This window comes from Carassius auratus, unplaced genomic scaffold (assembly GCF_003368295.1).
Source record: "Carassius auratus strain Wakin unplaced genomic scaffold, ASM336829v1 scaf_tig00216014, whole genome shotgun sequence".
In the NCBI taxonomy this organism is placed as follows: Eukaryota; Metazoa; Chordata; class Actinopteri; order Cypriniformes; family Cyprinidae; genus Carassius; species Carassius auratus.
Window position 1 is genome coordinate 952,352 of NW_020528362.1, and position 12,511 is coordinate 964,862.

The window sequence follows — 12,511 nt, forward strand, 5'->3', positions numbered from 1 at the left end:
AATTGTCTTGTAAAAGTAATTGAGATGAATGATTTATGTGATGTTTGGAGGTTTTTTCACACCACTCAGCGGCAGTATACTTGGTCTCATGTTAAAGATAATTTTTTGTCTTTGGCTAGGCTTGATAGAGTCTACTGTTTCAAACATCAGAGTAATGTACTAAAAGGGTGTTCAATACACCCTGTTGGCATTTCAGATCATTGTCTCGTACAAGTTGATATCTTTGTTAAGGATGTTAAATGTAAAAGTGCCTATTGGCATTTTAATGTATCCTTGCTTTCTGATCATGCTTTTAAAGATACTTTTAAGTATTTCTGGAGTGGTTACACAAAAGAAAAATCTGAGTACACTTCATTACAACAGTGGTGGGACATAGGGAAGGTCAAAATAAAACAGCTGTGCCTACAATATACTCTTAATGTCACAAGAGACATGACTAGATCTATGAAAGCTTTGGAGAGGGAAATAGTGAAGCTGCAAGATTTGGCAGACTCAACAAGAGAAGTAGAACATTTTAAAGCTTTAAAAAGGAAAAAGTCAGCTCTATCTAACCTGTTGGGTTTCTCTGGTCAAGGTGCTCTGGTTCGCTCACGTCATCAAAATATAGCCAAAATGGATGCACCTTCTCATTTTTTTTTTGGCCTTGAACAAAAAAATGGACAAAGGAGACTAATGCACTCTCTGCGGTCTGCCAGTACTGGACAATTGCTGCAGGAGTCTGTGGACATTCGTAAATCTGTAGTTGTTTTTTATGAGAAGCTTTTTAAGAGTGAGTTCCAAGAGAGACCAGAGGTGGCGCAGTCTTTCTATGAGGGCTTACCTAAGGTTTCCGAAGAGGCCAACATGGAGTTGGATGCACCGATCTCCGCTGATGAATTATATTCTGCGTTGCAGAGTCTACAAAGCGGTAAATCTCCGGGCATTGATGGACTTCCTGTGGACTTTTATAAAGTTTTCTGGTCTGTGATTGGCAAAGATTTGTTGCTTGTTCTCAGAGACAGTTTAAGAAAAGGACATTTACCTTTGAGTTGTAGGAGAGCAATCCTCACTCTTCTCCCCAAAAAAGGAGATTTACAAGAGATAAAGAACTGGAGGCCAGTTGCTCTGCTTTGCACTGATTACAAACTTTTGTCGAAGGTGTTGGCAATGAGACTGAAAAATGTTATGCAGCATGTTATCCATGTTGACCAGACGTATTGCATACCCAATAGGTTGATATCTGACAATGTTATTTTAATTTGTGACGTTTTGGACCTCTCCAATTCATTGGGTTGTGAAATTTGTATGATTTCAATAGACCAAGAAAAGGCTTTTGACAGAGTCGAGCACCAGTATTTGTTGCAAACGTTAGGTGCGTTTGGTTTTAGCTCTGGTTTAATAAACATGATTCGAGTCTTGTATAGTGACATTGAGAGTATTGTAAAGATCAACGGTGGTTTAAGTGCTCCTTTTAAAGTTCATAGGGGGGTCAGACAAGGATGTTCATTATCTGGCATGCTGTACTCCTTGGCCATAGAGCCTCTTCTGCACAAACTAAGAAAATCTCTTATTGGTGTAAACCTTCCTGGATGTGAAACCTCTTTTAAATTATCTGCTTATGCCGATGATGTTGTTGTTGTTGTCAAAAGACAAGAAGATATTGACACCCTTGTAGAAAATATTAATGGGTTTGGCGTATTGTCCTCTGCCAAAATTAACTGGGAGAAAAGCAAAGCTTTAACGAATAGTAATGAGTTGAGCAGAAAACTTGTTTTACCTGCCGGGTTAATTTGGAACAAGGGTGGTTTTAAATACCTTGGTGTTTATCTTGGAGATGATACTTTTCTATGTAAAAATTGGGAAAATGTTTTAGAGAAAGTCGAAGGACGTCTCAAAAAATGGAAATGGATCTTGCCACACATGTCCTTTAGGGGCCGAACACTAGTGATCAACAATTTAGTGTCATCAATGTTGTGGCACCGGTTATCATGCGTAGACCCTCCTGCACAACTGCTGGCTAAGATACAGGCAGTGTTGGTGGACTTTTTCTGGGACCGGCTGCACTGGGTCCCACAGAGTGTACTGTTTCTGCCAAAAGAGGAAGGAGGGCAGGGACTTATTCATCTCGCCAGTAGGGGCGCCACTTTCCGACTTCAGTTTATCCAGAGACTTCTTGTTGGGCCCGTAGATCTTGTCTGGAGACCCTTAGCCAGAACCATATTGATCCGAGGCGGGAATTTGGGTCTTGCTGAGCCTTTGTTTTTAATGGACTTGAGTGCTCAAAAGCTGTCTAACCTTCCAAAGTTCTACCATGGACTGTTCACCGTGTGGGGGATGTTCCATAAAAAGAGAGTGGCAAGCTGTGAGTCCCTGTCATGGCTGTTGAAAGAGCCAGTGGTGAATGGCACTCGTTTCAACTTAAAACACTTAACAGGACCTTTTGTGATGCAGTCGTTCTGTACGGCTGGGATTGTTACACTGAGACATGTGGTTGATCTGTGTGGACCAAATTTGATCGACACTGCAGCTCTAGCTTCTCGTGTTGGAGTTCGATCGATCAGGATCATAAATCAAATGCTTAGCACTTGGAAGTGCGAACTCACAAAGACTGAATTATCTTTGCTAAATGACTACAGTAATGGACAAGGTCAACCAGTTGTTGATGATTCTTTTCCTGCATTGATTCTATCTCCTGATTTTAAAGACTGTACTGGTGAACTGTTAGAGTCCAGAGAGACTCTCACAAATGAATTTGAAGACATGGGAGGAAAAACTATGTATAAAATGTTTGTAAAAATTGTAAATAAAGTCAAATTAAGTGGTCGGGCTGACACTCCTTGGAGAGCCCATTTGGGGCTTGACAATGAGGTCAGACCAGTATGGAGAGCGATTTACAAACCACCGTTGACCAAAAGGGTTGGGGATTTACAGTGGAGAATCCTACACGGTAGTGTGGCTGTTAATGCTTTTATTTCCATCATTAATCCTAATGTAAGTGAAGAGTGCCCTTTTTGTTTGCAGAGGGAAACAGTTTACCACTGCTTTTTAGATTGTAGCAGATTGTGCTCTTTTTTTCAGTTGTTGCAACAAATGTTCATGATGTTTGGAGAGAAATTTTCTAAGAATTTATTTATTCTTGGTTTTAGTTATAGTCAAAAAAGGAGAGTGAAATGTCAATTGTTTAACTTTGTATTTGGTCAAGCAAAAATGGCTATCTACCTCAGTAGAAGAAATAAGATTGAAGAGTCCTTAGACTTTGACATAAATACTGTTTTTGTTAGAATGGTGAAAGCTAGATTGAAAGTTGATTTTGATTTCTACAGTACCACAAATAATGTAGAGGAGTTCATAAACATTTGGTGTCTTACAAATGTTTTATGTTCTGTAGTGGAAAATGTCTTGTTTTTTGGGACTGTTCTGAGTTAAATCATGCTTTTTTCTTTTTCGTTTCAGAAATGGGTTTATTTGTGTTGTAGAGAACTCATGTTTTGAAAAATAAAGAGGTTTGAAATCTCAAATCTCTCTCTCTCTCTCTCTCTCTCTCTCTGTGTGTGTGTGTGTGTGTGTGTGTGTGTCTCTCTGTCGCTTTCATTCTCTTTCTAATAGCTTCATTAATAACTGCATTAGAATACTATCAACGTCTCAAGCCTCCGTTACCAGCATTTGAAGAGATTCGTTAGAGAAGTCCTACTCACAATAACGATTTAAGTTCACAAACCGGACGAATCCCTTTAATTAAATCATTGGATCGATGTCTTGAGGTGTGGTAACAGTATATTCACATCGTGACCACATCTCCACCTCGGGTGTGCATTATTTTTCTAATAATTCAGCGGCCCGTCGTCAATTATTCCTTACTTAATTCATTAGTCAACATAAACTGCGAATGAAACAATTCTTCTGAACATTCATTAATCTTAGGTCTTCCAATATTTAATAATACCGAATAACGTGGTAAAAGCATGAGCAATTAATCACAACAGGAAAATTAGGTACAGACATATCCCTAGTGCTCAATAATGTTCACATCGGCTCATTTCTGATACAATTAAGACGCCGGGTCATTCATAAACTATTTTGTCTCTTTGAATTTAAATCTAGACTTTTTCACACTGTCTCTTGAAAACCTCGACCTGAACACACTTGACTGAAAACATGTGTGAGACAAATGTAGATTTTAATAAAAGTATGTGGAGTGGAGGGACAGGTTGAGTGTATTCTAGACCCATGCTGTGATGACATTGTGTGTGTTAAATGATGGAGAATATCCTCCATCGGTTCTCATGGAGCATCAAAACAGAGAAACACTTTCAGCTGAAACTCTAGACATGTTTCTGTGATCTGCATTGTGTTGAACCAATGGAAATGATTCATATCTGTTTCTTCTGTGTTTAGTGCTGATGTCCTTCATCCACTCTGGACTCACTCAAGGTATTGTGCTCTACTGATTTACATTTGATTTATTAAATATGAATAGTGTTGTAGTAGTTGATTTGTCTACATGGATCACATGAGGATCACACATTTGTCTCTTTGCTGATAATTCATCTCCATATTTTGCTGTTGTTCATCTTCACTCAGCATCATTTATATGTGTAGCTCCTCATGCTGTAAAACACTGCTGTTTCTGCAGTTTATGATGAAAGTTAAATAAAAAAAAAAAATAATAAAAAGCTTATTGTAGTCTATAACAACAAAACAACAGTGTGTCATTAACTCTTTTGTGATGTTCAGATCATTTAAAATATCCTCAATGTGTAACTGTGATCTGGATGATGGTTCATGAGAACACACATCTGTATAATGACAGGAATATTATTACATAAACATGTGAACAGATGAGAAAAAAATAAATAATAATAATAATTGCTCTGTTACATAATTTCTCAGAATATAGTAGCATAAATGCAAAAAATGGTACTTTAGCACAAAACAAGTTAAACTTAAAAAAAGAGTAATTGTTTTCTTGTAATAATGATGTTTGAATGTCTCGACATCAATCTGACGAGACACTGATGGGTTATTAAGAGTTTCTAAAAGTGCAGCACTGGAGGACTGTGACCCAGAGACATGAACTGATTACTGTTGAGAGAAAAAATAAATAAAAAAAAATAAATAAATAAATAAAATGCATATGACTCTGGGATCAGATCTCTTGCACCAAAAAATTAACTAAACTAAAATAAATGCTTTATTGAAACCTCTGGCTCCACCTACCGACCAGAACAAGAACTGTTCAATAATGTTTTAATAACTTTCTCATTTCTCATTTTAACCACATTTGCATCACTATCAACTACATGAAGTCAGATATTCAGAGTTTATTTTCTTCTGTTCACAGGTTTCCCCAGATCTACTCTGACTGTGACTCCAGACAATACAGTATTCACTGGAGAGAGAGTGATTCTGACGTGTGAGATTGAGTCTAACAGAGACTGGAGACAGAGGAATGGCCTGAGATATGACTGGACACCTGACTGGAGATATGAGTGGTGGAAAGGAAACTCAAACATTCAAGTGTCTGAGCGTTACACTGTAGAAGAAAACACTCTCACTATTAAACGATCTGAATCATCTGATACGGGTCTGTACTGGTGTAGAGGACACATAGATGGATACCTCTCATCAGAATCAAGCTCTGTTTCTCTCTCAGTGAAGGGTGAGTTTAATATCATCATCTTCATAAACTCTCTCTACTACATGAGAATAAGATTCAGTTGTGTCTAGGTGTGGACCGTATGATATTCTGACAGTATGATAACCAAAAATATAATGGCTTTATTGTTACAGCTCTGAAATGTGTTATTTTTAAATGACTGGGTAAATAAATAAAAAAAAACATTTTTCTTCTTTAAAATAAAAAGATAAAGACTGACATCTTTATTTAATTAAATTGAATTACAGTTATCTTATTTTAGTTATATAATTCATATACATATCATTTATCTAATTTCATATTGTTTAGTTATACAATAATAATCATACACATAATTTGATTGAATAATTAATTTGAAGCAAGAACCGAATGTTCAGACAATCTTTATAAAATTATTCCTCATAAACTTCTCAGAAAACAGTCAGCTCTCGTCAGAAACACATTCATATAAACCTCCAAATCAATATTGAGGATTTTCTTCAGTAGTTTGAGCATCATGAACAGTAACTGTGTTCACATCGCCAGCGTCCAGAGAGTCAAAGTGACCAGAAGACCTTCATTTTCACTGTGAGCCGCGTCCAGCTGAAATCAGGGAGACTTTAGGGTGATGAGCTGTGACTGCACATGGGTGTAATCATTTAGGAGACGGATTTACTGTGATATTACAAACATACAATATGACATAACATCTGAAAACACAACTGACCGTCTATGAACATCAGTCAATAAAGCATTTTTAAATAATGGCACTTAAAAATCTGAACTGAAATTTAATTGCAACCATGTATGAATACAAGAAATGATTTATTATTAATAATTTATTTATTTTTATGAAAGAGAACATGTAGTCTACAGTGAGTGCTGCTTTTGCTGCTTGAATTTGTCTTTCAATAATGATGTCCAAGTTTAAGAGCTAGAAGTTCAAATATATATAATTGTGTTTCTCTATTTAACAACATCCTCTTAACGTACAGCAGTGAAAGACGTCTTCTCTCGGGTAGATTGTGTGTTTTCTAGCTGCAGGGCTCTCAGAATCACTAGCCTGACGTCCCGGGGCTTTTGTGTTTTCAGTCGGGTCAGAAGTGTATCAGGACTCGGGCTAAAGCAGATCTCTGAGGGGTCCTTAAAACTCCTGGAGTGAGTAGAGTCAAACTTAAGGCCATGAAAAGATCTGAATATGTTCAATAGTATAAGAAATGTCTTGATTATAATCGAAAGACAAGAGTCGTGATATGGCTGGGTTAGACTTTAAAGAGCGATGATGTCACTGAATAAATACGAGCGCTGCATGTTTCATCAAAACGCGTCGCAAAACGCGTCGCAGATGTCTTTAACTGAATGAATCTGAAGGAACCGACTCTCCTCAGAAACGTGTCGTTGTCATCTTCATGTCATTTCATCTGTGAGCGAAGCTGCTTTGTGTTCAGCCGTTACCGGGTCAGATCCCTGCAAATATCAACTCATGTTTTAAAGCAGCAAACACAGAGTTGTACATTAGAAAGAAGTTAATGTGCTCTCTAAGAATATACACAATTGAGACAGTAATATTTATATTCATCGGTGTGCAGAAGACGGGTGTAAAAGTTCCTTTAAGAGTTTGTCTCTCATCTTCAGTCCAGTGTGCAATCTTTTCCCGTGACTGCAAATACACATTAATAAAAATAAGACTGTTTGGTTTTATTTTAACAGCTGCATTAAAAGAATTTGAGTCAATTTTTAAAAAGATTTCTCTACTAGAGGAAAGTTCTCCATCAGATCTATAAACCACCATCTTCTAAGATCTGACATGTCCTTCTAAACAGGAAAACAATTCATTTTACATTTCTCTAAAACGATTCATATAAACTAATTCAGACACAGGAGTAAGACACAAATCAGTTCATCACAAAACCACAATTCAGCAAGTCAGTAACTACAAGATTACATCTACGTGAGGTGTGTGAAGTGATTGAGAGGTTCTCTTGTTTCAGAAAGGTGTATAACGTCAGTTTTAATCAACACTTACCACAGTGAAATCAAAATAAGCCTCCATTGCCATAAACCAGAGGAGAACATATTAAATATATATGTTCAATAACATATTAGCATGTATATGCACATTTAATCAAACCGACCTTGAGTTGTTTTTGATCTTGTTTGCTTTGTCCTGTCAAAGAAAAAATCTCTGGTCTAAAATATTTTTTTATTATTTTTTTTTTTTTTTTGCTACAAACAAGCAATATGTTGTCTTGAGATTGATCCAGGTGGAATATCAAGAGGAAGGTGCATGTTAGTATGGTAAAAGCAGCTCAATGATTTGCAAAGATAACAATATAGTTCGGCTAAACATATGTGGACACCTGACCTGACCATCACTCCTAACTGAGCATCCCATTAAAAATTTGCTTTGTAATAACAACCAAATGCATAAATATAAGAAAATGTCACTAAGTTCTTCCGTACATCCCATTAAATAATTACAATAGTAAATAATAATTAGTAAAGGTGTCCACATATTTTTAAACACATGTAGAATAGTAACTTACTCGTGGTGTCTGTGGTCTTGTTGGCATCTCGGTATTTAGGTTTTCTTGTAATCTTATAAATGTAACTTCATCCTTCATTTTTTTTGTAATATTTAAGCTTTCATTATCTTAATTAGGTTCATTAAAGTGTCTCCATCAATTTCAGTACCTGTTAAAACAACAGGAGTCATACAATTATATTTATAAAGTTAGAAAGGCAGTTATAAAGTACATACAGTGTTATTTTAATTTGACATACTACCTTTATATAGGGACAACGGTGTCTCTTCTGAGGATTGATGATAATAGCGTCCTGCTGTCGTCCAGGTTCAGTTCTTCAGGAATGAAGTAGCAGCACATTACCAAGCAATCAGTGTAGCTCACAGCGCCCTCTGCTGGTGGAAATAATCAAAACACGAGTGCTCTGGTAACAGCAGGCTAAAAGCTTTACAAATATCTAGAAATAAAACATCAGAGAAAAGGTCTTGAGGTGTTTTAGTAACCACGATATACGCAGAATAATTAACTCTGGACGGGTAAAGTGACTTAATATTGTGGCCTCATTAACATCTTGTGTGCCCTTGAATGTTTTTGTAATGGGTTTTCCTCGCGATCTCTGATCTTGCGCGTAACAGATTCAGTGCTTTGCGTTGCGTTGCGCAACTTGCGTATTAAGCCCAGAAACCTTCGCCCTGGTTTAAATGCAAATGCTTTGATTGTTTTTATTCTCAAAATCGAAACAATATCGCAATAATTAAAGTAATAATAATGATGATGATGAAAACAATTACTAATAAGAAAGAAAGAAAGAAAGAAAGAAAAATCATCTTGCTGAAGAAACATTACACAACAAATATAGATATGCTTCACATTTGAAGGAGTGTTACAAAATGACATAACGGTGTTCCTCAATAATATACACATGTCTGAAAAGGTGTTTTGATTCATTCGCTTTTGTCGCTTGTCATATTCTGAGCTGAATTAGGCTTTCTGAGATTTGAAGGTTGAATGTGGTATGGGGAAAATTTAAAGGATGTACAGCTGTAATATATGAAGATAGCCTATTGAACATAAAGAATATTTTTAGGGGTAAGACTTTTACTTCACTCTCTCCATTTACCACAGAATAGCTTCTGGTTCATTTATGAACATACAACTGAACTTAATTTTTTTATTTGTATTATTTTTATTTTTTTCTTAGTTTTTTTTATTTATTTGTGTTCTAAAAATGTATAACAACATGGTGAACTAAATATTATTGTGCAATTTAGAGATGTGTGAGGTGGTCATGAGTAAAGACAAAACAAACTGTATCAACAACGTTGCCACAACTGCATCTGACATCACAATTAGTAAATGAATAAGATTAAATGATACTGGATGTGTAAATTAATAATTTACTAATGTAACAGTTAAGCAAACCGTGTTCTAACTGTACTAAGTCTAGTCTTTACATTACATCTTAGAAAAGGTTCATGAAAGAACCTTAAATACGCTAGGTTCTAATATGAACCTTTTACCACAGCAAAGGTTCTTAAAATAACTGCCAAATAACCAGTGGATCATTATAGAACCTTTAAGTTCAACTTTGAACCTTTTTGATAACTAGAAGTTCATCTTCGCACTTAAAGGTTCTTTTTTGAACTCTAAAGGTTCAATCTCTTCTAAGAGTGTGCGTAATACAAAGCAAGCACTGGGCAATTCACCACAATAAAATATATTAACAATAGTAACAATAGTCGTGAACACAGAAACAATGGAAAGAGAAAAACACTTCAACATAAAAGTCCTGTAACACAAAACAGAAACACAAGAGCATCATCATGTCAGTATCATGGATAGAAACAGTGAATCATTTTTAGATTAAACAGATGTTTCAATAGATTTAATTTAGCCTCAAATATGATGCACGAAATATAATGAACCCAGACGGACACACACTTGAGCTTCCATGTTTCATGCAGAATCCTCAATATTTCTATTCTGGTGTCTCTATTGTGCTCTTCATGAGAGAGAAGCACCAAACCAAAGCTTTTCAACTCCATTCCTCATATAACACCACATTTAGCATTTTAATGAAAATTTTATTTTTGTTAATTGTTTCTATGCCTTAGATACAATAATTAAATTGTCATTTGAACTCTGTTTCAGTCGTGTTTGGAGTATATAGTGAGATCAGTGTCATGTGTTGAAGTGAATGGTGACATGAGTGTATCGTTACACACCTAATGATTACTTTAGTCACAGAGTTCAATAGAGATGAGTTTAGTCCTGAAGTCAGAGAGAGTGAAGTGACTTACTAAACCAAAACACAACAAACCATGACACACACACACAGACACACACACACACAGGAGTGAACACACACACACATATGAAAAAACAGCCTTATGAAATATGACAGTCTTTGTATAATATTCATACTGTAAAAGTATATAATACTCTAAGACATTTATTTTCTTCTTTGAACTGTTTAAGTCACTTTATGTTTTTATCTTAACAGACTTACCCAAACCCCAGCTGACTGTAGATCCAGAGAGTCGTGTCTTCACAGGAGAGACGGTCGATCTGAAGTGTGTGATTGAGTATTACACTGGCTGGACATATGAGTGGTATAAAGGCACAGACAGTGTAAAGTTACAGTCGTCTGATCGTTACACTGTAAACACACACACACTCACTATCAGTGGAGCTACTAAATCTGATGCGGGTCAGTTCTGGTGTAGAGGACAGAGACATGGAAGTCCTTCATCCTCACAGGAGAGCAACCGGATTTATCTCACTGTAAATGGTGAGTAGTTAAACTAAACACTTACATTTCCATTTAGAGATGTAACTGCCATTAAAAAGAAAAGAGATGCTCAAGTGTGTGTGTGTGTGTGTGTGTGTGTGTGTGTGTGTGTGTGATGTGAGAGAGAAAGTGTGTCTGTTCTAGTGTGTCACACACGTGTTCAGTGTATTTGATTCATGTTTGTAACAATCACTCATTCATTCATCTTTTACTTTTATCTGTCGTCTGAGATGAAGTTGTTATAATATTTGAGTTTTCTTGATTCAGATTTGACTCACAGACTGGTATTTTACACGAGCTTCATGATTTATAAACTTATCTTCATCCGTGGAAGAGAAAACATTGTGCCACAACATCCTTTCAGATTACTTTCTCTTTTTTTCACTTTGTGTGTTTGTGGAGGATCACTTCATTATCAGCAGAAGGAAAGAGGAGATAAGGAAGAGAGTCATACTCTACCAGAATACAAAGAAAAGTACAAATTAAATGCAAATAGAAAAAACAATGAAAAGTAAAACTTTTTTTAAAATAAAAAAAATAAAATAAAGAATAATTTAAAATGTAAAATTACACATAAAATGTCATCTTCAACGAATACACATGTGGTGACCCTTAAATCAAATTCATGGTTTCCCCCATTAATACTGTAGTTTTAGCAGCTTTCTTATTAAGTACATTAATTCTCTCAAACCTAAAAAGTTTGTTGTAAGCTGAGAAAACAAGCCAAGACATTTTGTTCCAAAATCATTTTCATAATCACATTAAAAAAATAGTGTGTTACTGTTTCCAAATTAGAAAGACAGAATGTGCATTGTGAAGAGATGTCCAACTTAAATTATGAGAGTAAAGACAGTACATATGAAGAGTTTTATAGTAAAGTTGTGTCCTATTGTTAAGTTAACATTTACATCACATGCTTGAAGTATTCGGCCAATCACAACGCACTAAAGCTGGCCAATCAGAGCACACCTCGCTTTGTGCCTTGTAAAAATTGACGTGTTTCAGAAGGCATTATGTGGAAAATAATGTTTTTTTTTTTTTTTACTTTAAACCACATAAACACGTCATTACACCAAATACACCAAATAATGTTGTTTTTAGCAGCATCATGACCTCTTTAAACCTGCAGTGAATCAGACGAGGAGAGACATCAGTCTCCTCTCCACATCTCTCCTCTTTAACATCAGTGTCACACAAAGAGTGTAAGAGTGTCATTCTAGAAACTGACTCAGAGATCCTCCAGGATCATCACAGATCAGTGGAGATTGTAACGCTTGTTGATTCATGGCAGAAGAAATCAATGAGAGGAAAGTCAGGCAGCTCGGTTAGATCAGAAATGTCCAGAAAGTCTTCGATGGTCCTCGAGTGAATGAGTTTCTTGCTGAAGCTGAATTAATACGACTAGATCTACAAAACAGTTAGCATATGTTTATAATATAAAACTGTAATTTTATTTGGTGAATCCTCAATATTTCTATTCTGGTGTCTCTATTGTGCTCTTCATGAGAGAGAAGCACCAAACCAAAGCCTTTTCAGCTCCATTCCTGATATAACACCACATTCAGCATTTTAATAAACATT

The 12,511-nt window shown here is 35.9% G+C and overlaps 1 protein-coding gene across 1 annotated transcript in view; it reads left to right on the top strand.

Moving 5' to 3' along the window:
- Nucleotides 1-672: 672 nt before the first annotated feature.
- LOC113096652 (Fc receptor-like protein 5) overlaps nt 673-12,511 on the top strand; it is a 223,646-nt gene continuing 211,807 nt past the window's right edge. Inside the window, exons 1-3 of the mRNA XM_026262065.1 lie at nt 673-907; nt 4,375-4,410; nt 5,321-5,414. Coding sequence (XP_026117850.1) covers nt 673-907; nt 4,375-4,410; nt 5,321-5,414 — 365 coding nt within the window. The remainder of the gene's footprint in view (nt 908-4,374; nt 4,411-5,320; nt 5,415-12,511) is intronic.